The sequence below is a fragment of the Fulmarus glacialis genome, unplaced genomic scaffold (genome assembly GCF_000690835.1).
Source record: "Fulmarus glacialis isolate BGI_N327 unplaced genomic scaffold, ASM69083v1 scaffold29935, whole genome shotgun sequence".
In the NCBI taxonomy this organism is placed as follows: domain Eukaryota; kingdom Metazoa; phylum Chordata; class Aves; order Procellariiformes; family Procellariidae; genus Fulmarus; species Fulmarus glacialis.
Window position 1 is genome coordinate 3,304 of NW_009212805.1, and position 25,962 is coordinate 29,265.

The 25,962-nt window shown below is 35.7% G+C and overlaps 1 protein-coding gene across 1 annotated transcript in view; it reads left to right on the plus strand.

Moving 5' to 3' along the window:
• Positions 1-648: 648 nt before the first annotated feature.
• Positions 649-25,962, plus strand: part of CSPP1 (centrosome and spindle pole associated protein 1) — a gene marked incomplete at both ends in the record, with an annotated part of 34,613 nt that continues 9,299 nt past the window's right edge. The window contains 19 exons of the mRNA XM_009578002.1: positions 649-750; positions 1,393-1,475; positions 3,293-3,386; positions 4,346-4,403; positions 6,401-6,415; positions 7,339-7,511; positions 8,220-8,338; positions 8,709-8,787; positions 9,126-9,246; positions 11,127-11,274; positions 13,590-13,742; positions 15,766-15,878; positions 16,963-17,112; positions 18,328-18,474; positions 19,304-19,408; positions 20,556-20,622; positions 22,477-22,597; positions 23,295-23,440; positions 24,009-24,149. Coding sequence (XP_009576297.1) covers positions 649-750; positions 1,393-1,475; positions 3,293-3,386; positions 4,346-4,403; positions 6,401-6,415; positions 7,339-7,511; positions 8,220-8,338; positions 8,709-8,787; positions 9,126-9,246; positions 11,127-11,274; positions 13,590-13,742; positions 15,766-15,878; positions 16,963-17,112; positions 18,328-18,474; positions 19,304-19,408; positions 20,556-20,622; positions 22,477-22,597; positions 23,295-23,440; positions 24,009-24,149 — 2,135 coding nt within the window. The remainder of the gene's footprint in view (positions 751-1,392; positions 1,476-3,292; positions 3,387-4,345; positions 4,404-6,400; positions 6,416-7,338; positions 7,512-8,219; positions 8,339-8,708; positions 8,788-9,125; positions 9,247-11,126; positions 11,275-13,589; positions 13,743-15,765; positions 15,879-16,962; positions 17,113-18,327; positions 18,475-19,303; positions 19,409-20,555; positions 20,623-22,476; positions 22,598-23,294; positions 23,441-24,008; positions 24,150-25,962) is intronic.

Below are 25,962 nucleotides of genomic sequence, written 5' to 3' on the forward strand. Positions count from 1 at the left end.
ATTCAACTACCCCAGATCTTTTCAGGAAAAGCTCCCTTGTGTCCATACAATTTTTGGCATTTTTGGAATTATTTGAAGTTTCAAGTGTATTACTTCACTTCATATGTAGATGATTCAAATTTTAGTTCCTGAATTTTTGTATTCACCATGTTACCTGTATTTTATCTTGATCAAAAGTCACCTCTCTCTTTTAAATGGCATCAGGTGCATAGTGAAGGGTAGGTAATTAAAGAAGCTTTTCATATCTGAATTAACTGTTTCACCAGACTTGTCCCCAATAGCTGTGTGCCAAAATCTGTTGTAGACTTTGTTGGCTCCTGGGGATTAAGAGGGATTAACAGCAAGATCTGTTTTAATTAATGCAGTGTGAATGCTGAATGGTCTTCAGCTCTCAAAACTCTTAACCAGGCTCAGTAGATAAAGGTTGCATGAAAGCAGACTTGGGAATTCAAACTCCAGACAGAGCTGCCTTGACAATGCTAGCAAAGTGAATTATTTCTAGAAATTGTGTGTGATATTTTCAGAACTGGTTCTGCTTGTCCAGTGTGCAATCAGGCTGAGGATCCATTTGCATGAAGCTGCCGGACCTTCCATTTCAGATTGGATGTTTTTAGGCAAGCATAGCTGAATATTTTCTATCTCTTTAAGGCCCTATCTGGATGGAATAGTAAGAGATCTACCTGCAGATTACGAAGATGAATTAAAGGAGAGAGCACATGTGCAGCAGATCTCAAGAACTGGAAATTCTAGGTGTGGTATACAGTGTACTTTTATGATAATTGCACTACAAAATCATTGTGAAAGGAAAATGTTTATTTAAAATCCCTAATATGTTGTCTGAAATGGCTGGTGGTTTTTCCTGCAGCTAGTATAGTAGAACAACAAAAACGTATTTCCTTCAAGAACAGCTATTGAAGCTTGCATGCCAGTTTTCTTTTGGAAACGATAGATCACCTATTCTCCAACTGAAAACTTTTAATGATTAGAACAGCGTGGATTCTTTTTTGACAGCAGTTTTAAAATTCCTTTTTTTCCTCTTGTCTTGGTTTTGCAAGTCTTGAAGTGAGCTAAGTGGATGAGGCAGAAGCAGAACACTTGTAAAGCCCTTACGTAAACTCTTGACTGGCACCACTCAGTCTATCAACATTGTTGAAGTGCTCAACTGAGTCAGTGTTTCTGATGGCTTCAGAAACCGCAGGCAAACGAGAACTGTGAGAAACGCCTTTTTGCCCAGCGGTTTCTTCTTTTGCTTGTGATATTTCTTTGGATTTTAGGAAAGCTGTTTGTCATAAGTGTATCACATAGTGATGTAAGTGCATCTATCACGTTTCACACAGACTTCAAGTAAATTCTTGAGTTTGATTTTTCCATTTTCTTTTTTGTCTTTGCCAGAAATCAGGTACAAATTAGTTCTTCAGCTAATGAACAGGCCAAGTCTGCAGGTGAAATGCCGTATGCAACAGGCCTTGTTCTTGGTATGTATAAAAACTTAACTAATGACACTGAGTTAGCCTTTCTTTGCATATTTTATTTTTCTTTAGGAATAATTTAAAACTAGAAAAATTAGCTTTTTCTTTGTGCTAATTGTCCCCAAGACTGGGAAATAAATATTACTTACATAGAGAAAATAGAAAAAGAAAAACATGTTCCTTTTCCCCCTTAACGTAACAGGACTTTCTAATTAATTTTGAAAAGCCCAGATTTCTTCTTAGATTTCATTAACAGTTTAAGGCCCAGATACATTCTTAAGTTTTTTACGAAATGAAGTATAGGAGAAATATTAACCTCTGTATTGTTAAAGACATGACTGGGTACTGAATTTTAATGGCAGAAATATGGGAAATGGTACTGTTTACAACCTTGTGCAAGCACAAATGATTTTGATCATCTCTTACTGCTTAAGTGTAGCCATAAAATTTAGCAGGGAACATTATTATTGGGTGTAGTAGAGAGAAATACTGTTGAAAACATAGAATTCCTAGCTAAACTCAGAAAATTATAAGGCAAGAATAAAAGAACTGTAGTATTTCTTCGGATGGGAGTCTTTGAAGGCAAGCTAACTTTGAATTGTGGAAGAATTGACTAACAGTTGTCAGAATAATTTCTATTTATTTTTACATTTGAACTTACCTGATCTTCAGTGCTATATGTGGAACTGTTTAAAGGCAGCATTAAAACAGTGGTGTTGTGATGGTCAGTCTCTCTGATCTGTTCAGTCATGTCATTTGTAGTAACTTGAATACATGAAGTTGTGATTTGTATTCCTAGCAGTCTTGGTTAGGAGAAGAATATTGTTAACTGTGTTGTATAAAGATTAAGTAAATTAAAACTTGAAATTTTTGGAAATTAGAATTTATTTCAGACTTCCCAAAAATCACAAATGAGGTTATCTTGCACATTTTGGTCACTTTACAGTCCCAGCACAATAATTGAATAAAAAATTCAGTCAGTCATGCATCATGGTTTTTTTGTTGTTGTTTTCGTTGTGGTTTTTTGTTTGTTTGTTTTTTTGTTTTAGTTTCTTTGCAGCTTCCTTCACTTTATTGTTCAGGTTTACTTCACTGGAGATCCACGGTGACTTTGTGTATGGAAATATGTTAGGAGTCCTTGTGTCTGGTAGTCATACTATATAGAAAGTGGTGATAATGGTTTTTTTTGTTATGTTTTTAAAATAATAGAAGACTCCATGCTTATTGTGGGGGAACTACCACAAGTTGAAAGTTTTTTGGGTTCCTTAAAATCCATGTGAGATGTTATCACTGTTTCCTTTTACATAACATATCTGCCAATACTTTGCTAATTCTTAGTAGTCATGGGAACCATTCTAAAATTGGAGCAATTTGCTTTCCTCCCTGTGGGTTTGACTTTCTTCAGTTTTAACTTTCATTTTTATCCAGAGCAGTGCCTCATAATTTTGGAGTGCCATAGTGTATCTTCCTTGCTGAGCATTAGGGGAAAAAAAAAAAAAATTTAAGTAACTGGTGTTAGTTGCTGTTGTATCACATGGCTTTAAAATCTATAGCTTTCTGACTATACAAGACCAGGCAAACTAGGAAAATAATAATAAAAATTTTAGTAGTTTTGGTCGTCATACTCCAAACAAACTGTGTATTAAAACTACTTTTTTTTTTTTTTTTAAAGTTAGTAAAGATCCAGTGTTGTTATGCACGTTCCCAGATTGTATACTCTTCTGTGTTTCATGTTTTAAATTGGCTGAAATGCGATGTTTTTGTCCAGTACCTTTTGTGTATTTTGTGGGGCGTTTACGCAAATGTGTGGTCATTTCCATCAGGTGGTCAGGACCGAGAACTTCTCCAAAGGAAAAAAGAGAAATACAGGCAAGAACTAATAGAACAGATGGCTGAGCAACAGCGAAATAAGAGACGGTAATGGAAAGTTACTATATTTTTAAAAGATAATGGCTGAAATTTAAAGGAATTTCATTAATTCAATTTCGTAACTAAGGAATTCCAGCTAGCTAGGTAATATTGCATCCAATTAAACTCATTGGCATGAGAGCTTTAGTTTTTAACAAACAAATTCACCAGCTTTCAATGGAACAAAGGAAAAAACAGATTTTTTTCATTTTTAAAAAATTATTTTTAGTTTCTTAAAGATAAAGAAGCTCTAACTGAAGTTATCTTTTTTGCTGGTAGAGGAGCATCTAATTACTTTACAAAGTTGAAAATGAATCTTGTTTTGCCCTCCAATTTAGGAGAGTAACCTTTCACTTTCAAAGCACTTGACTATCTGGTTTATGCAGAATAATAAAATATAAATTTCATGCTTACCTGTTAGTAGCTGCCTGCTGAATGATAGTACGGATACATAAAAACACACAGTGATATTAGTGAAGGGATAAGGAATTAAAAATAAGTTACTATTGATGGTTTCACTGTGGTGAAACATTGTACCTCCTGAACAAGCCTGAGCCCTGAAATTACAATATAGTACTTATTGCTGTACTTTTTAATCATTCATTTCAATATGTTTATAATAAACTTCTTGCTGTATCGTGAATAAAGATCAATTTTTAAGAAATGTCTGGAAAGGTTGTAGTAAAAACCAATGTGGTTGTTTGTCCCTTTATGGTAGTTGGATTTTTATTAGGCGGAATAGAATTAGCCAGATACTTCTTGAGAGTTCTGCTTATTTACAAATAATACACAGTATCCTTCTTCCCTGACTCCAGAAGAAATCAAGTGGAATCATGTCTTCTGTTACCCTGTATTTTCAGAGTTATTTTAATTACAGAGTTGTGAGGTCTGTGCTTTGAAAGAATGAATATAGTTACTGCTTTCTGATTTGACCCTTTTTTTTTCTTTTTTTTTTAAAACAAAAACAGTGAGAAGGAACTTGAGCTCTCAGTTGCTGCTTCTGGAGCTCAAGACCCAGAAAAGAAGGTAAGGAACTTGGATTTTCTTCCACCTGTATAGACTTCTTTTTTTATTACATATACACTGTGGTTGCTCAGTCACAAAACTCTGTAGGGCTTTTATAGAATGATAAATATTGTGTTTTTTTCTAATAGGGCATTAGCATAGAATAAAATTGAAGCCAAGGACGATAAGGCTGTAACGCATTACACATGCTTTCAGCTTAAGAGGAAAATATTTTCACGGAAGTTATTGAACATTTTCTTTTGCTGTTACCAAGTGGAAATTTTGTACAAGCAGTAGGTATCATGGAAAAAATACTTAGTGTCCACTGGTAGCCTGTACATGCACACATTAGTAACCTTTCTTTGGGAATGTAAAGTATATGCTGCACAAAGTTTTTTCTCTTTTTCAATTAAAAAAAAAATCCAGTTGTTTTGCAGCCAAGTTGATCTCATTGTAGCAATTTTTAACTTCAAATTTGTAATTCTTTTTTAAACTATCAAATGTAGTAATACTGTGTTGCTTGTAAGACTTAATGCAGAGTTACTAATGTCTCCACTGCCTTAGTAAAGTGATTATTGTACTAAGAACTTTGATTAGCATGTATGAAGGAGTAGATTGTCAGCACTAGTAACATTGGTAGTAGACTGATTGTCACAGAACTAGTATGATTTGCATGTGTGTTTGCTAAGTGCCCAAAGCCATTGCATCTTGGGTGCAGCAGAGATCTGCTGTTAGAGGTGTAGGATGGGTAACTTTCTCAAGTTAAGAATAAACTGGTTATTAATTTAACTGGTTACCAGTTTAAATTATCAACGGTGCTGTTTTTTGAGGGAGGCTGCAACACGGAAATTAACTTGTGCCATTTCTGGAGAGTTCAGCAGAGGTGAAAGGAGCTCTTATTTTCTAGAAAATGAAGATGAATGAATAGCTGTAAGATGCTATTAGTCAGCATGTGAGGCAGGAGACTGAGAATGCACGTAGGTAAGCAACAAAGCTGAATCAAAATTCTTACTCCTAAATGGGGAGGGAGACAAGTGGTCTGGCTGCATGTTCCTGCCCTCTCTGCTTCAAGTTTCTGTGGTGCTTGTTTGATCCCTTTTGCGAACTGATTCAGCTTGGTTAGCTGGCAAAAATCTGAATCTCTTTTGTTGCTTTAGTTGGCTTAGAGAGGTCAGTTGGCTAATCAGGGATTCAGATGGTGAAAGGGAGAGGGATGGAGTGTACAGCTGGGAGCCAGGCTAGAAAAGAGGACAAACTGAGCAGAGGATGCCGGCTGTTTAGGCACAGCAGGCTGCAAGGTCAGTGTAAACAGTTTTGTCTAATCAAAGCTGACTAGGCAGAAGCATGCTGTGCTGAAGCACTCTATATAACATACGCATCTCAGTCAGAGACTGAAAAGTGCCCGTTGTAAGGAACAAAATTATATCCAGAGTGAGTCCAGGGCGTGTATGATGTTTTAAAACCATTAATTTAGCTGAAAGCCTTCAATTAAGTAGAATTGCTACATTCATTAAGCAGCAGTCACTGTTAGCTTTAAATTGCCTCTCGGGGAGGGAGTCTAATTAGGTGGATTTCTTGATTAATTACAAGTTGATTAAATAGCAATGCCTGATTAAGAATCTATAAATGTAGACTGTTGTATGTACTGCTTGTTTAAAAGAAAACAATCCCCGGGATGAACTGAGTACCATAGTCACATCTGAAATTAGCTACAGAGCTGAAATCTGGGGCACTTTAGAAACAGTTCACATCAAACTTGTTAGTGAGAAAGGCTGTTTTAAATGTTCTGCTCAAGACACTGGATTTGAAAAGACAAGTTAAAAGAAATCTGTAGACTGCTTTATAATTTTCAATTGCTGTAGCTCATATCTATTATCTAACTTTGTATTCACATCTAGAAATTTGAAGTTAAATGTTATAAACAAATATTTATGTCTAGTAGATTTTAAGAATTTTAATCTTAATGCTGTAGTTCATGATTGGTGAGTACTAACTGCCTTGTATATACTGTCTTGCAGCTAAGTGATGAGGAGGTAAAGATTTAATATTTTGCTGAAATACTTCCATATTATAGGGTATATGGTTTGCTGTTAGATATTTAATATTTAGCTGGTTGCTGGTATTACTATCTCTGAATGCATGCTAATTGAAGCACTACAATGTTAGGACCAGTAAATTCAGAAACAAAATGTGTTATATAATGTATGAATTTTTTCTGGTCTTCTATTATATTGACTCATTTAAACAAACATTAAAATATTCATGCATAGCAGCTGATATAAGGGTTTTCTGGGTATGATAGGGTAGTTCTGAAACTGACTTGCATGCCTTTGCATTACTTGCATGTTTTTCTGAGGCTGCCAGTTATCAATAAACATTTGATACTTTGAAAAAAAAATCCCACAAAATTTTGTAATTGTTGTTGTTACAAAAGCTAATAAAATCAAAGGAACCCAAAAAATGAAATAACAGTATTGCAAGGAAATGTTTATTGGAAAAAGTCTCAGTGTGTGTTTGGTTTTATTTTTACTGATTATGAGCTATTTTAGGGGTTTTTTTGGGGGGCTGTATTTTAGAAACTTTTCCTATGCATAATATGATAATACTGTCAGTGTAAGAAACTGGTGGCTGTAGATAACCTGTCCTACAGACAACTGTGTAAATACTTTTTCCCCCCTGGATAATAACTAGAACCATATACTTCCTGAAACCTGCCATGGAGGCTGGATTTTGTAAATCTATGATAAACATGCTGGATTTCCTTGTAGTATTAGATTTCCAGTAATTCCTTGGGAGAAAAAAATGCAATTACTAGAAATTAGAACAGCTAGTTGGGACCCAGTGAAGTGTTTAACGCAGCCTAAATGAAGGTTCAGAATATTTCCTAGTAATTACAAAATAACTGCTTTTTTTCTCTCTTTTTCTATTCCTCCTCCCCCCCCCCCCCCCCCCCCAGCCAAATAGATTGAAGCAGTTTGGCTTGACAGCGAGAGCTTCTGAAGAGAAAGTACCTCCTGAAAGGCCTAGGGTGGCTTTCCAAACTCCGGTGCCCATCTCTTCAGCCTCCCCAGTGAATGAAGAATTTCACAGGGGACTAGCCAGCACTCTTGGTGAAATAGCAGCGCCCAGGTGCTTCACCATCATGCTCATTTCGCATGTTAAATAAGCTTGGTGCTAAGCATGTTGTTACTACTTAGTGGATGTTTGTGTAGGATAAGAGTCGTGCTGTAGAAATGATGTCCGTGGCTGTAATATGGAACCGTGTTACAAGGGTGCTTGTCCAAATTGTTAGAGGACTGGTATAGCATGAGTTTGGCCCCTGTCAGTTAAGCAATCTCCCAGGGCTAAGCCCAAGAATGCAGTATAGGCAAGGACAGCTTCCACTAGACACTGGGGTTGAGACTAAGCTGTTTTGGGAGAGAGAAGAGCTTTAGGCATGTGGCTAAAGCTGTGCTGTGCCACTTGCCCTTTGACCAGAGACTAATCCTTGGCTTGTTTTATTTACTGTTGCTGATGTAGCCAGTAAGTATCATTAACCGAACCAGTTAAAGAAGGCGTGCTTGTTTTATGTTCTTTAGATTGCTGGAATAGTGTGGGTTCATGTACTACTCCCTAAGGGAAGGTTAATTTCGTACTGAGGTGTATTGTATCTTGTTCCTGCATGGCACTAATGAGAGGTCTTGGGCTGTGCTAAATCTAGAGTTTTCCTATAGTGAATTCTCTCTCTCTCTCTCTCTCTCTCTTTCTCTCTTTCTTTTTTTCTTTCTTTCTTCTTTTGATGATCTCTCTTTTCAGTTGTACAACAAAACAAAAAATTGTGTTCCTTTTTTCTTTAAGGCTTGCACCGATGCCACCACCTCCACCACCAGTTTTGACAGACAACTATAGAACGCCTTATGATGATGCGTATTACTTTTACGGGGTTAGGAATCCTTTGGATCCCAATCTTGCATATTGTAAGTTGGTGATTTTAGGTGGATTGGTTGTTAGAGTGATTCAGATGACTGCTTTTAATCTACTTAAATGATGAATAATGTAGAACTAGTAACAGTGATTTTTGTTAGTTCATTGTAGAATATGTTAGTGCAGACATTTGTAAATTTTAAAGGGATTTAGTTGAATTTGAGAAATAGATTTGTACCTTGGCATTGTATTTCTTGCTTCAGAAGTCATTAAGGATTAGCTAAGTTTCTTATAGAAGTTGAGAGTCCTGTTTGTAATTCTGCAGTCACAGAGTTTGAGCAGTGAGCTCTGTTCTTTTAAGTAATGGCAGATGTTTATATCTGAGCATTCAAAATTTAAAATAGTAATTTTTTTACTATGTAGATGGTACAGGTATGATGGGAATGCAAGCCACACCTAATCCGGATCCTCCTTTAGGCCAAGCCCCAGTAGAGCAATCTGTGTAAGTGTTATCTGTATTCATATTCTTGTATTCTTGCTTGTATTTATCTGTATTGATAAGCTTTTCATGTTGGGAGTATTTTGCTGACAATGGATATGCCTGTGAAACAAAGTGTGTTAAAGACAACTCTTCAAACTTCTAATTAAGAATTTCTATCTAAACAATAATTCAGTGAACTCCTAATTTTTATGTGCATTTATGAAAATGTTTGAGATTATAAACTGTGGAAAACAATAGCTCCTTAAAGATTTCAGGCAGGGATTTTTTTTTTTTTTTTTTTTTCCCCCCCCCCCGACCCTATGATGTTTTCCTTTTATATATGTGCTTTTCTAATTCAGAAGTAACACTGGACAGAGGAATACAGGAGACAGACAAAGAAGCATAGGAGTATTTTCTGAAGAAAAAACAAAGCCTTCCAAAGAGGCAACATTATCTTATCAACAAGAATTACAACAGCAGGTACTGAGTGATAAAGCTTCTGATGCTTTCTTCTTTGACTTTTTAACATATATTGGTTGTAACTGTAGTACTCTTTCAAACATATTTATTTAATTTGCAAGTAAAAAGCTTTCTTAACTCTCCCTCCCTTCGTCACTTCCTTCCTCCTGTTCCTCTGACCCTGCTTTAGCTCATTTTAGCTCTTCAGGTGGACAGTAAGCTCTTCAATCTTTTTGTCAGAGGTAGAGAGAATGTTAAAACTGACAGCAAACAGATTAGTTCCAGGCATGGAGTTTTATATAATTATTTTCATAAACATAAGAACCTGCATCTTAAAAGCAATGAGTTGTGTTGCACTGATATTCCTGTTGAAAGATTGCTTTTGAGCATTATTGCTATAATTATTAGGAACCCACTAATTTCAATAAGTTCTTCATGATCATTTGGATCCTAATTCAAAAGCTTCCCTAATGTTTACTTCCAGTGTGTTTGTAGGTGGTGTCTTATCTCTATTCAGCTTCCTTTTTGATAGACTAGACAAATTTCTTAAGTCTCCTGTCTTCCAGTAGATGTCCTAGTCCCCTACTCATTTTAGTGGCATTTCGCTGCTGCACCTTGTGGGAGTTTATATTTATAAAATGTATTTGACCATGATAAGACATGTTATTTCGGAAGAGATTTTGCTAGAACCCAGTTCAGTGGCACTAACGTTTTCTTATCTTATTCTTCTTTATGTATTTCTTCAGTGGACATAAATAATTGCTATAAAAATATTCTAGTTCTAATTACGATCATGCATAGGGATAAAGGAGAGGCTGCCAATTAAGGTCAAATTAAGAATAAAATAAACATTTAGGAATAGTGTCTGATATTGTACTTACACTTCTCTGAAGGCATTTTCTCACTATAGTCTTAAGAAGTAAATTTTATCCTGCCATATGAGAGACTGCACAATTTGACATAAAGGTCTAATAAATGTGGCATGATACAGTCTTTCAAAGTTATGTTGCTTATGGTTGAAAGCGAACAGAAGGTATTCTGCTTTTTTTTCCTATAGACAAATCTGACTGACCATTTTTGTAAATAGTCGAAGGGGCTAGATGGGTCTTTGTGTTGACTCATTATATCTCATACGAAATTGTCTGACAACTTGATAAAGGGAAATGTTTATCTAATGCACAGAAGAAACAAACTTAAGAAAAATACATTAATATATTTCAGCTACATAAATAGTAGCTAATGTTTTAAAAGCTTTGAATAGAAGACGGACTTTTTAAAACAGCTGTTCTCTTTATAAATGCTACATTAAGTTATTAGGAGACTTAGTTACATACATTTAACCTGATTTTGAAGAAAAGGAATAACAAGCCATATGAACAGTGCTGCGTTATTTGCATGCATCATTATGTATTACTGCAGAAAATTATTTCATGAATGGTTATAAAATCGTATAGTATTCTATTAAGGCATTTATTGTTAGAAGTCTTTCTTTATCTCATGTCATTTCTAGTCTAAGTTTTGGTTGAGAGAAGCAAGCGCTGTAGTATTGTAGAATTTTGTCTGTTTAATTTTCAGGCAGTATAAACTTCTGTATCAAAGATCCAAAGATATGGGACTTTTGATCTACTGCAAGTGTCAGATATGAACATTTCTGGAACTTGGAAGTCTTGTAATGTGTATCTGTATGTTTCTCTGTGATTATGCACAACTGGATGTGCATGTTTTGACAACAGTATTCAATGCACTGTCTCTGCAGTATAGGCAGTGAAATGTTTGCGATTTGCTTGATATGGATGGGGGAATGCATAATGATAGCATTCAGCTTGCTTCGTTAACTTTTTATTAAAATTATACTTAATGTGATATTTTTATGCAACTGACTTTGGTTTGTTTGTTTTTAGATAAGAGAGAGAGAGGAACGACGCAGACAAGAGAGAGAGGAGAAGGAACGCTACGAAGCCAAGCTAGAAGCAGAAATGAGGAACTACAACCCCTGGGGAAAAGGTGGTGGTGGTGCTCCTCTCAGAGATGCAAAAGGAAATCTGATAAGTATGTTTGCCAAAATTATGCATTGCTTTTTCAAGATTGTTTTCTTGCTTTCATAAGGGCTCTATTCAGATATGTTATTCCTTGTTTTGTAACAGTGGTAGCCCTTTATTGACAAATAGACGTACTTGTTTCAAGCAGATACACTTTAGGAATATTTAAGTGAGTAATTATTTTGATTTCTGTGGGATCATTCAAAGAGTACAATTTGAACAAAATGGGAAACACAGGATATGTCAACTATAAGTGAAGACACAATGCAATAGTAAAGAGAGAAGGAGGAAAACAAGCTGTTAGAATCATCTGCAATACAAATGTGCTAAAGTCTTTTGTGAAGACTTTTATTTAAATGTTTTCCAGGAACAGTTTTTTTTAATTGTTTTTCTTCTTTAAAATAACTTCTAGGCTTAGAAAGCTGTACTTGTGACATGGAAAATGGAAGCACGTTTGAATAAATATATAAAGCAAAGTGGAATATTTAAATTTCCCCAAGTAACACAGCTGGTAAATGGCTATATAAATAGCAGTCAGCAGTAATGTTTTTTAGTTTAATTTTTTTCCAAGTCCCGTTTTATACAAGACGGGAGTAGTGAACTGGGAGATAGCTATGATCCAGGCAAGTTGTTCATCCACCCCTCCTGTAAATCGGAGATAGATGTAAGATTAAAACTCAAATTCCTGATCCTAGTTCCTAGTGAACCCTACAGGAATAGTTTATCTAAAATAAAAATAGTACTCAGTAGGCACAATTAGATTTGTATATTTCAAAATCTTGGCCTATGTTAACTCTCTTCATTCTTGCCTTTAGCATCTGAGTGAGTCTTAAATTTTATAACTATTGATTTCTAATGTGAAACAAACTGATTTTCTTGTTACTGGAATATGATGTTGAATTCTGATTAGATTTTTAAAATATGTCTCCTAATAAAATATGAGAATTTTCAAAGCATGGAACACTTACTGGATAACAGTTTATATATAAATAATTAGTTTCCATTTTATGACACCTGAGCGACATATGGCTAAATTCATAATGTGGTTTGAGGGTAAGGGGTAAAGTTTAAATGCTTTTTAAAGATTGTGTGCCCAAATAATAAGTTTAGAAGCTTGTGTTGAGGATGCAAGCTTGTGTTTATCCCCAGAGCAGATAGAGGTGTTCACACTGCCTAACTTCAGGCACTGCATTTAAGTGTCTGGCTTCTTTCTCTAGGCTTTACAATGGTGTAAGTAGAGTGGGTCAGAGGACAATATAGGTTTTTCATGTTAACCTGAGCTCTGCGTACACCTGCTGAGAAGCTTATCTCCATCTGTAAATGAGGAACCAAGAGAAAGAAGTTTCTTAGCCTGTTTTCCTGAATTACACATCTAAAGTTATTTTTCCCACCATAGTTTAGCAGCACGATGGATAAGCACAAATGTCATGAAACATAACATGCTTTCTGCCATGTCTCTTTTTTATGCAGTGTGACTTGTCTTTTTATCCTCTTGAAAATGTCTGTAAATAGCTTTTGAGATGCTCATGTATGCAAAGGCTGCTTTACAGAGAGGGATGTAATTTAAAGTTCTTGAAATCTCTGTGCTTAAATGACTACAGTAATTCATAATTATCAGAAACACTGTTTAAAAAGGTAATCTGAAAACTGTGTAGTATTTTTTTGTTTTGAAATGAGCCTTCAAGGTATAGTATGGTAACACTTCAAAATGAGCTGAAATTAACATCTTTTGATCAGGATTTTTATGGTAACTGAGAGGCATCATGTAAATTTTGGTGAAAATGTTGGATGACATTGCTTTGCTTACATACAGAAATCTGCACCTGGATTATTACTAAAGACATGAAGACCAAAATACACTTTAATGGTTCAATTGTGCATATCGCCCCTAATAGTAATCAAATAGAGATTCAGTACTTAAAATACCAATACTAAACTCGAAAGTATTTTACAGCTTTAAGGAAATAGAAGAAGGGGTGGTTTCTAAATACATGCTTGTCAACAGTCTTGTCAGTCATTTTTGTCTTTGAGTTCTTTGTCTTCCCATTTCATAGCATTTTTGGGCAGGGGAGAGGGGAGGTTTGCTGTGAAGAATCATTCCTAGGAAAAGAAAACCAACAAAATAAATCTTTTAATCAGTGAATTCCTAGTATTTCACCTATAGCTTCTATATTCTTGTCTTTGCTTAAATTTTTTGTTCCCATGGTTGGTATGCCCAGGAAAAGTGGAGACTGCTCAAAAATCCCTGTATTTTTGAGAATCTATGGTGAACATGCCTTTTATGAGAATAAAATGTTATAAACAGTTATTTCCCCTTTCCTTTAGCGGACTTGAATATGATGCACAAGCAAAACGAAGATGCATATCATAATCCAGAGGCAAGACTATATGAAGATAAAAGGGCTATTGTATCTGTTGACCTAAGTTTGGCCTCCCCAAGACCTGAGAACACAGAAGCATCTACAAATAAAATAGCAGGTTTTTAAGAATACTGTGTTACAGCTCTAATTATGTATAGGTCTTAGTGATCAGAATTCTCTAGTTTCTTTACTCCTTTCTAGTAGTGCTATGATAGTGTTAGTGCTCTCTATCTGCGAAGTCAGTATCATGCTTCTTTCCCAAACTACTTCATTGCTGTCACTGTGTGCACTGAAAATGTATTTTCTCATCTGTCTTGTCAGTAATGATAACTAATAAGTGTTTTAGCACTGAACAGTCAGGATCAGTATATTAGTTTTCCAGGTTCAACATTATCTAATCAAATCTTCATACATATTTCTTTTACTTTTAAATGACATAGTAAAATACAACTGTATAGTAGGAGAGAAGATGGAAATAAAAGGAGGAGGAGGGTCTGCAGATGTATGATGTTACAGGTTAAGATGAAATTGGTACAGTTACTAGGTTAACAAGTTCTAAAAAGTTACAGGTAAATTGGATACATATGCAGCCCTGTGCACTGCTTCCAAGTTTTACGGATTTTATTTTATTTTCCTATTTAAAAACTAACGCATCTTTCTCTTCTTGCGTTTTGTGAGACATCTAAATGAGAGAGCTGTGATGCTCCAGACCTGTCCCTAGCCTGGGATGGGCAAAGGCCAGGATGGGTGGTGGTCTCCTCAAGTCATCTTAGATGCTGCTTTTCTTTCTCTTGTCTGAACTGTTGCACTTCTATATAAAGAATTACATGGTATTTGCGGCATGGATCTACTTCGCACGATTGCAATTCAGAGTCCTTTCCACTGGCTGTAGAATCAATTTTTTTTGTTCTTTCTGTCCCACCCCTTGCTCTTTCTCCCTAATACGATATATATTTAGCCACTTAGTAAGAAGTGAAACAGGCAAGGCCAATAAAGTAATAATGCAGAATAGCAAAGAGCCCCCTGTTTAGATCACTTACTTTTGGATCAGGAGGTGGTGCAATCAGTGATGGGAACTTTATAGTCTTGCACCTTCCGTTTGATTAGTCAGGCAGTGAAGTGGCTTTGTGTAGGTTTTGATGGTTTTGGTGTACTCCTTGGTATGCAAGCACATGCTCCTAAGGCTAGGCTGTAGCAGTAAGCATGTGCATTCCTATGGGAATATGTGTATCTGTTACTTCTGCTTTCATCTGACTTGGGTGGTACATCACCAGGTAGGGAAATGTAAGTAGGGAACATGAGAACAGCTACAGCTGTGTTCATCTCAGCTCAGTGGAGCTATGGCTCTTGCACGTCCTTGAGGCGCTGTCCTTTGGAGCAGATATGATATGAATGATATGACACATGCTGTGTCAGCTGAAAAGTTAACACAACTTACTCTACTTTTCCTTTCCTTACTTCCTTTCTCCTCTGCTTCCTGTAGGGATCCTGTTCTGTGTGGTGTCTGAGTTAACCCTCCTATCTAGAGCTTTTGGGACTGTATGGTTATGACACATTCGTAACACAGGGCTAAAGGACACCTGACAGTTCAAACTTCATTGTATGGAAGGCACCTCATACTGGCAGAATTCAATTTTCTGACTGCTTAGAATTTTATTTGCCAGTTTTGGGCTTTGTTTTTTGTAGCATCCGTTGCTATTTTACCTAGATATTTGTTCTGTTAGGATGTTCTGTTTTTGAAGAGTGAATAAACCTAAAGAACAGAACTACATGTGCTAAATCAGAGTAATTGTAAGCAGTAAAGTTGAGATGTAAAATCTTTGCTATTCTAATTAACTTACAGGTAACATTTTTAGATACTAAACTGCAGATTGGACAGTAGAATATATGAACTTTTATAGGTGTTATTTTGTAAAAAGACAACTTGCTTGGACATTATTAATTGAGCAGTTAAAACCTGACAGTATTCTAGGCAGACAACATAAGAACTTTTAATCCCAGCTATTGTTTTCAGCTATAGCCTCGAATTACGGCTGTCATAAACTACCTTTTGAAACAAGTGTCTCAGATTCCCGCTTCTTCACTCTGGCTTGCTGTCTTAAATTTGCTTTGATTTTTACCTGTAACTTCTCCCCTTTTAGGTTTTACATTTGCACAGACCTCTCCTTTTGCTCGAGGTAATGTGTTCGGTGAACCACCATCTCCACAGCATCTTAAGCGACAGGAGTCATACAAGAACTTTCTCCGTCTACAGGTGAATGCGCACACGAGTTATCACCTCGTTAAATAAATTTTAAAAAGAGGGATTACAGTCAAAGTAAGTCATCACTGTTGACCAAAGACCTTATCCAATCATAGCCAATTCTGTACACAAGAGGTCTACTAAGAGCTATATGCTATTGACTCTCAGATTTTGCCTTACGTAAGAAATGCTTATAAAAGTGATGCTATTAATAGCTGGCTTCATTAATCTAGATTCTGTCTTTTTTTTCCTGAGTACAGCTCTCTAAATACAGTATTGAGTTCTCAAACTGTGCATACAGTACAAGTTTGCGTACATAAATATGTAAAGAAACAAAGATGTTTGCCCTTGGAAGTGTCTATGATACAAATGGATGTTCGTCAGAATGAAATGGTGATAAGTGAAACAATGACAGTAGAGTTATTTATTGATGGGTATATAAAATGTGATTGTTCTTCTACCAGCTTTTGTCTTCTGTCCGTAATACTTCGAATCTTATGCCACAAGAACTAAATATCAATTTAATTAAATATCAATATCAAGGAAATCCTAGATAATTTAAAAGAGTACGAATATCATACAGTAGTTTGATGTGGATCTCTTAGGTTTTTTTCCATGTATAGTGCTGCCAAAAAGAATAAAGAATGGGCAGACCTTTGGCTTCAGTAAGTCAGCGCTGTGTCTAAAAATATTATAATTGTGGAAAGGAAAAAGATAATTGCTATGTCTTTTTTGTTTTGGTTTCCCATCTTTCATTATTTAATCAGTGAAGGAAAGTGTTATTCCAGCACATCCGGAGTAGAGTAAATGTTAGGAAATATTCAGGTTTTATTAGTAGCATTTATAATTAGTGTTCTTACTGGAGGGTGGTTCCATAAATAGTGGCCAAAAAGAAATAGTAAAATATAATCTGATTTTAAAGGAATTCTGAAGCTGAAATGTAAGACTAGCCCTAGAATTCTTTCAGTTGCTTCATACAGTCTTTGATTGTGCAAGTAGGTACTTCAGAAGTCATAGAAGATCATGATGGTAAATGTTGTTCATCAGATTATTGCTGGCTATTGACAGTTGAATACTTCTTTGCTTTATTTTCTAGATTGAAGAAAAGAGACGTAGGGAAGAAGCAGAGCGAGAAAAACTTAGAATGGAAGAAGAAAAAGAAGAAAAACGACTAGCTGAACAGAGGATGAGAATTCAAAAAGCGTATGAAGATGAACAACAAGAGAAAAGAAAGAAAGAGGAGGAGGTGTAGTATTTTGATACCTTGTCTTTTTTCCATCCTAAACTAACCCTTTGTAATATTTATCCTCTAGATTAAGAAAGTAAACTGAGAAGTGTCCTGTGAATTGGTCTTTGTTTTTAAATGGGTCTACATTAGCCAGAGGAGAGGTAGAAAATTGTCAGTATTAACTAGCACATTCTTCTCACTCTTTATGGTATATTACCAACTTGAAGTACTGTTAATTCTTCTAAAATTGTATAGTTTTAGAATTGACAGTGGTGCTCTCCTTTCTAAAGGAAATTGTGAGGCCAATAAAAAGCTTTTGTCAAATTGGTGAATTAAAAAAAACCAAACAGCTTTTTTTCTTTTTTTGTTAGCCTCTTAAATCTAGCTTTCATGGAATTATTTGTATTCTGAATGTAGCTATACAGGAAGATTTTGTAAAGCCTTTTTTTGAATTGGCCAGGATATATCTTTGAGATAAGAATACTGCTTGTTTTGGAAGAATGCCAAGCAAATCTAATGAATAATTTTCATGGAGGTAAACTTGTGATTTAATTCAAAACCAAAAGATTTATTTATCAGGTTTGGAAAATTGAATGAATTTGCATAATTCAGAATCTCATAAGTAATTGTAGGGAAAAAAAAATGGAAAAATCTTTCAGCACCCTGTGGGATTATGAAAGATCAGTTCAGGATGTAGGACTTCAAGATTTCTAAGACAGAACACTTAGCTTATATTCTCTTCCCTAGTATGAGCAAGTTAGTTGGATGCGTCTTGTCTTCTGAATAATAGAGCTGGTCTAGTATAGAGTAGGAAGCTAACTGGTATCATCGCTTTTCACAGACACAAGACTAAAATTAAGACTGGATGATAATTTTCTCTGTGGGATTGTGATAGGGTGGTGCATGTTTGCAGTATGTTTTGTTTGAATCTGAATTTTTGGAAATGACTCCTACAGTTTCGCCTTGACTGGCAGCAGATCTGGGGACACAAACTGGTGTTTATTGAAGTTATTAGGAATTCTGTTAAATGATATTAGCAGAGCCAGGACTGCAGATGTTTAATATTTGCGTGGCATAGATTTTAATTTGAATGTTTGAAGTCAGCCTAATGAAATATGCTTTTCATTTCATACTAATCACTTTGATGTGTAATTTTAACTTCTCAAAGAAAAACAAAGCAAAACTTTAATAATGTTGAGTCTTTTTTATGTACTAATAATGTTTATGTTACAGCGAAGATTGAAAAATAAAGAAATAATTCGATTAGATGAAGAGAGGCAAAAAGAGGCAGAAAAAAGAAGAAAAGAAAAAGAAGAAAAGCAAGATGAACAATTTAGACAATATTTTGAGAAAGAAAAGATGGAAGAGGAAAAGAAGATGGTATGCTTCAGTGACTTTCTAAGATACAAATACTTCTTCCTAACTTTTAAAAATAACTGAATTTTAAAGAAATTGCATGATTTCTTAGAACTCTACCTTCAGTGTTCCCCTCTTAGTTTATCAAGCTACGGTACACTTAGCGCACACAGAGAATAGCTGATTGAAAAATCAGACATACTACAGTGCAAACTTATCTTGCTGATCAAATTCACGTTAAAAAAAATAGTAAAAACAAGATAAATAAGAGCAAGCTGCACTCTATAGTTGATTTATATATCAGCTGTGAAGTACCGTGGCCTGCTTTTGTTGAGGTCCAAATACGAATAAAAATAAAGTTATGTAATTTAGAGGACTTGAGGATTGTTCATCTTTAACAATGATATTTTTTGTAATTTAATTATTTTCCTTTGACCTGGATGATGTAAGAAGTCCATCATACAGAATTCTGATGGGCAAAATCTAAGTAAATTATAGAACTGTTTCTCTTTTAGAAATTTCTACATACCATTTCTCTAAAATGGACAGATACAGTGGTAGTGTCTAGAGGAAAAAAAGATACGTAACTTAACCATAAATTTAGAGAACTACGTCATAGGAAAAAAGATTAAAACTACTATAGGTAGAAAATAAAATCACGTTAAATAATTTTTGCAATAATTTTATGCGGTTAAGAGTTGAAAGCAAATTAAATACAAAAATAATTCAAATAAGATAAGCAAAAGCATTTTTCTGTCAAATGAAAAGTATTAACAAAACTCTTCCTGTCCAAAATAATACTTTATTCAGAATCTATAGGAATGTAGTTTCAGTCTTGCTTTCCTCCTTGCAGTTTTCAAGGCAGCCTTCTCCCATCGTTTCTGCCCTTCAAAACAAATCAATAAGAAAAGAAGAAAGGATTCCCTCTGCTGAGAGCCATGTATCTTACTATGCACAAGTATGATTTTTACAGTAAACTTTTAGTGATTTATTTAAGACAGTACAGTGTATTAAATCCTACCAGGTTTTTAATGTTTGCCTGTTATTACCGGAATACCACAAATAACTGGAGACAGTCTTTATATTAGCCAGTCTTGTAGCTCTGAAATTTAATGTTCAATTTTATTCAAAGTATTCAATAAATTTTTGGGGGTGTGTTATTTTAATTTTTTTTTCTGCATGCGCATTTTCTGTAGAGATGAGCACCTCATTTTTGAGTCTACGTACTCTGTCCAGACCCTTACCAAAGGTTTAACGATCTCAGGGTTTAGGATAAGAAAGTTTACATCTAATCTAGCAACTCATCGTGTTCACTCAGAGAAGAACTTAGCTCAGGCATGAAGTTTAATGTTGATCCCTAGTTACAGACATTATTGTTTTATCTTTATGTTTTTGAAGGTACGAAAAGATTGTAACTCCTAATACACTTCACTTTCCTCTTTGCATCACGAATGAGTTACAGTAGTGGTCCCGAGACCACTCATTTCTTTCACTTGATTTAATCTTCCCTGGGACATTTTTTATTTTTTTATAAATAAATTTCTCCTGTAAAGAGTAGATTAAATAATCATCTATGATATTTGAATCTCAGGCTACACTTCTGACTGTTTATTGGAAATGTTTTTTTTACCAACTGTCTGTATGAACTGGGTTAAAAATTTAAAAAATGAATTTGCCATGAAAATGATAATTTGGCAAAATACTTTATAGTGCAGTTTCAGAAAATGTTTTAAGTAAGACTTTAAACCTTATTTAAAACTGTTGCTTTCCCTAAATGTTAAGAATGCTCTGGACGAAGGTCAGTTTATTTCTGTGTCTTTGCAGTACTTGGTATAGCTTTGTCTAGATCTCTGAATAATGCATTATAGGTATTATCATAGTAATTTGGATTATACATTTAAAGATCAGATTTAAAAAAACTTCAGGCATTAAAAACCTGTAAGGTTACTACTGTCTTCCAGTAGTAGTGGTAGTTAATGTAAATAGGACATAAAATAAGGAAATAAAATGTAAGGAGATAAAAATGTAAGGAAATAAAATTACTTATGTCTGCTATATTTTCTTCCTTTGACATATTAACATTTCATATTCATTATGATCACTAGGATCCTCCAAAACCAAGGGTTCCTTCTCCACCTGTCCCTGCTAGAAGAAATCAGTTGCGTGCATTTGGTAGGTGTTTTCTTTATTGCAAGCTCACTTTCTATTACAACGAAATTGTTCTCAGTTACAGTTCTCTTTCTTGCCTGCAAAGGAATAGTCTTACAAAGTTTGCATTTCTATCTGGGTGTCCTCTGTCTTAGTATTATCAGTGTATTAATATGGTGTGTCTGAAGTATTAATACAAAATAAAAATGCATTTATTACGTGTCTTCATCAGGAAATATTTTTTTATAAAAACTCTGATAATGGAATAGTCTGCATGGGAAGTGCTGGATCTTTCAATCAGGACAGTGGTGACCACTGTGACCAGGACATTACAAAATGAGAGAGTTTTGGATTGGCCAAATAATGGATTGGCCGAAAATGTGTAGAGCATTGCAGTCCTAACTCTTAAATTCTACTTTCCTTTGTTTGTCTAATCCTCTGCTCATTCCTTTTAGCTTTCACTGGTGGTTTTAAAATTCAGACATGCTGGAAGGCTGCTCTTTGCTCTTTATATGTTAGTTATCTTGGCAATATGTGGGTGGAAAGCAGTAATTTTTCTTCTGATTCTTTTTTATAAGTATAAAAGAAACGACAATTATGAGGAGCGGCTGAGGGAACTGGGACTGTTTAGCCTGGAGAAGAGGAGGCTGAGGGGAGACCTCGTTGCACTCTACAACTACCTGAAAGGAGGTTGTAGCGCGGTGGGGGTTGGTCTCTTCTCCCAAGTAACAAGCGATAGGACGAGAGGAAATGGCCTCAAGTTGCGCCAAGGGAAGTTTAGATTAGACATTAGGAAAAACTTCTTTACTGAAAGAGTGGTCAGGCCTTGGAACAGGCTGCCCAGGGAAGTGGTTGAGTCACCATCCCTGGAAATATTTAAAAGACGTGTAGATGAGGTGCTTAGGGACATGGTTTAGTGGGCATGGTGGTGTTGGGTTAACAGTTGGACTTGATGATCTTAGAGGTCTTTTCCAACCTTAATGATTCTATGATTCTATGACAAGTGGAATGTGTAATAGTAAATGATGTCCTACAAATGCTAACCCCCTGCAGTCAGTACCTGGGTCCATTCTGGGGAGTTGTGGCTCTTCCACTAAATGGAAGGCAGAGTGGTTCTTAATGCAGCTCTTGCAAATCGACTGACTCAGACCATCTGTCATGAGAGAAATCAAGACATATGAATTAAATCTTGTGTTTGAGGATTTAAGCTAGTAAAACTTGCTTGCCTGCTAGGTTCTGGACTCAGACTAAAAATCAGTAAAATACCAAATTATTAAGCATGTTATTTGGAAAATAAGGAGTTTATGAAACTGTTTTAACTTGTGGAGGAATGCTGTCCACAAAAAACAGCTTAGACCCAAAGTAGGTCTAAAAAGTCAACATAAGCACATACTGAAAATAAGTGTTGAAGTTAGAAATCTTGAACACTTAAGAGTCTGCACTGAGCAGATATCCCACTTCTGAGTCAGGAAACAGAAATGAGGTTGTGTGTTTGCTGATACCACCTCAGTTCCTGTCACCTGCCTCTGGGACTCTGAGGACTGTGTAGATTCGCTAATTTCAAAATAAGGCTATTTACTGGCAGCACCCACTTGCTGGTATTTCATAGCTTTTCCATTTTAAACACAGTGAAACACTTCCACTGAAGTTTGGATGCTTTCTGCTGTTCAGGGGATCTGGTCCTTGTGCTGTCTCAAAATACAAGCTCTGACCTAATTTCTAGTGTATGAAATACTGCGATTCTTGTGTTTGTATAATCCTTGTTTTAATTAACAGTTCATTATCTCCTTTTTTTTATTTTTCACCTTACATTTATGAGGTAGGCAGAAAAGTGTCTCTGACACTCTTTATTTTTAAACTATTTGTGTTAAATTCCAGAGGAAAGAAAGAATGTGATAAATGAATTATCAGAGATGAGGAAACAGCTTCGTAGTGAAGAGAAGCGACTGCAGGAACAGTTGCTAAATGTGGCCAGTGATGATGATGCACCGATTACACGGTAAGAATTTCATCTTCAGTTTTAAAAGTTAGATTTTGGTCAGGAATTCAAAGCTACTGTGTATGAGTAGGTAGTATTAATTGGCTAATATGAAATGAAAATATAAAGATAGAACATGTATATAAAATTTTCTTTATTATTTCTCATGTGAATGGATTTTTTCCAAGAATCTTATTAAAGTTTAGTGTAAGAATGGCTGTACTGGTAAGATCGGAAGTTGCAATACTCTGTCTTGGAGAGTGGTCCAAAACAGCTGTCTAAGGCAGAATTTTCTCTCATTACCTTTTTTCCTAGGGCATAATTTGTGCCTATAAACTGCAGTACTACTGCTGATGAATACGCTTATGAATGGCATCCTGCTGTGGAAGTACTTTCCTTCTTACTGAAAATCATACCCTTTTTATTTAAAAAAATGTGGTTGCTTCCAAAATATGTTAGTTAATTATACCAGTAAGTTGGAAAAGACTCATCAGATCATCAGTTCCACTCTATAAAGTATGAGGGTTTTTTTTATTTTAAGTAGGTTATCCCTTTTTATAACACAATATGCAGTGCCATTACTTTCAAATTTATTTTCCTGTTTTGATAGCTTTATTTAAGGATAAAACATGTGAGCTTTATCAATATTATATTTTCATCCCACTCATTAATATTACAGTGTTAAATTATATTCTGCTTGTTTTACAAACTTCTCAAGTGGGAGGAGAGAGAAGAATCCAAAGGACATATTTGAGATGGCCAGGCTTCGTCTGCAGGCTCCAGTAAGGCGACCTTCATCAAAGGAGGCACAAGATCCCATCAATATACAGAATATCTGGGAATTTAATGAACTTAAATACAAAGGCAGGTAGATCTTCTTGTTATTGATGAGGAAAGGTAGTGAAACATCTGTTCTTTTCCTCCGTCTTCCACGCCACCCAGGATTTAAAGGCAAAAATAAAAATCAGGCTCTTTACAGCTACTGTCCATACACAACATACTCTGTGGACAGCATTTTGTATGTGTGTATATCTCTCTGTGTGGCCGTTTCTACAAGTGCACACAATTCACGGCATTGTAATGCTGAGTTATCACTCAGAGCATTCACCTAGCTTCTAGTCCTTGCTGTTTAAACTTTTTAAACTTCTTATACATTTGATATTATGTTACAGAAAGTAGGCTGAATTTGATTTCTTTTTTTTACCCACCAGCAAATTATGCTTCTGTGTATCTTTGTTTCTCCTTTACCAGAAAATATATTTTTTAATACAGTAAAATTGTAAAATCATTGCTAAAGTGGCTTATCCTCTTGGCCATTGTCACCATTATTTTTAATGTTTTTTATGACTTTGTGTCTGTAGCTAGTTCTTTAAAAATGTTTTTTAGAAACATTGGTTTAGGGAAAAATTTAAATTTCATATCTCTGCTCTAGATTCTGAAACACGTATGGGCTTGAGGCACATGTATCCTGATCCTCCAAAAGATGACCAGACTCTAGAGATTCAACAGCAGGCACTGTTGAGGGAGCAGCAGAAGAAACTTGACAGAATGAGAATGAGGAGAGAAACAGAAGGTAAGGAATGAACGGTCCGAGATAATTTCAATGATTTTTGTTTATTTGTTTGGCATTTGGTAAGAATTAAAAAAACCCAGCTCTAGTTTTATTTCTTTCAAGTTCAATGTCAGCACTGCAGTACAAAACAGTAAAACACGGGAATACTGAAATTCTGTCATAATGTAAAGCATTAAAAAATTGAATGCCTCTTTTTTTTTTTTTTTTTTCTTTTCCTTTTAAATTACTGTGACTGTTTCTCTTTGTTTCTCTGAAAGTAATTTAACTAGTGCTTCATACTTCAGAAAAATACAGGAGAAAAGTAGTTTGGTTACTGTTTCTTAAAGAAAACTACAGAGCCAGTGTAACTTTTCAGCTGATTTGTGATAAAAGTATTAGCAGGTCAGTTCCTTGTGGAATTTCTTCAGTTCTCACTGAGGAAGTAGAGGAACTGTGAATTGGTTAAAATGCAGCCAGTGTGTCTTCACCTTGGTCTCCTTTTAATGGATTAAATTTCTTTTATTTCTATAGTCTTGGGTTGATTATTTCAAAGTTTCAGAAATCTGTATCCGTAAACAGGCTTTGCTTTAGAAACCACATGTAAGATATCATAACTAGTTTGAGGTTCCAGAATGAAAATGTTGCTTGTATCGCTTAATGGAGATCACCCTAATACAGTAAAATATTAACACCCTAACATAGTGAAATATTTTGGCTGCATATTGCAGAAGCAGTGAAAAGTAAATGTAATGCCCCTTTTTTGCATGCTGCACTTAATTCCAAATGTAATGTTCATTCAGATATCTTTTATGAATAGTCATGAAAGAGCAGTATCTCAAGTTATTTTAGATGTTATTTAAAAATATCATGAGAGTTGGTTCAACCTTTCCAAAAGTTACAGTTGCAACTAAAAAAATGAACTCAGTTTTGAGAGCAAGATGCAAATTTCTCAGAAAATTGTCTCTGTAATTAAGACTGGCCTAACTAAATTTTTTTAAGAGAAAGTAACTTTTTCTGTGGTGGCTTAGCCTTGGCTAGCAGCCAAACTCCCACCCAGCTGCTTGCCTGCTTGCGTACCCTCACTCATGACCCTTAGAGAGATAGTAGGGGAAACAGGAAGAATAAAGCTTGTTGGCCGAGGTACAGAGAGGGAGATTGCTTACCAGTTGCTGTTATGGGCAAAACAGACTCTACTTGGGGAAAATTAACCTAATTATTATCAATTTAAATAAATATTTAATTACTGTTTTTGAGTAGCGGGAAACAAAAAGACAAGCATCAAAACCACACCTTTTGTGCCGCCTTCCCCATGCTCAACTTCACTCCTTCACTCCCAACGCCCCTGCTCCCCTTTCTTGGTACCACCACAAGTTACGCTCAGTCCCTTTGATGACGCAATGAGTGGTGTCAGGCCAGGGGAGGGGGGAAGGGAATTATGGTCAGTACACAGCGATTTCTTTCTGCTCCTGTCTTCTTGCACCTTTTCATCTGCTCCACCTCGGTCTCCTCCAGGGGCTGTAGGGGAATCTCTGTTCTGGCACTGGGAGCACCTCCTCCCCCTCCTTCTTCTTTGACCTTGTTGTCTGCAGGGCTGCTTCTCACACTTTTGTCCTCACTGCGGTGCTTTGTTTTGCCCTTTCTTAAATATGTTTTCACAGAGGCACCTCAAACTGCCCTGCAGTGGGTCTGTTGTGGTACCGGCCATGCCCGGCACGGGGCAGCCCCCGGCATTTTCTCACAGCGGCCACCCCTGCAGCCCCACCCTTGCCACAGACACCCAGTACAATTTCAGATTGCTCCTTAGACTTTTTTTTAGCCTGAGAGATGAGATGAA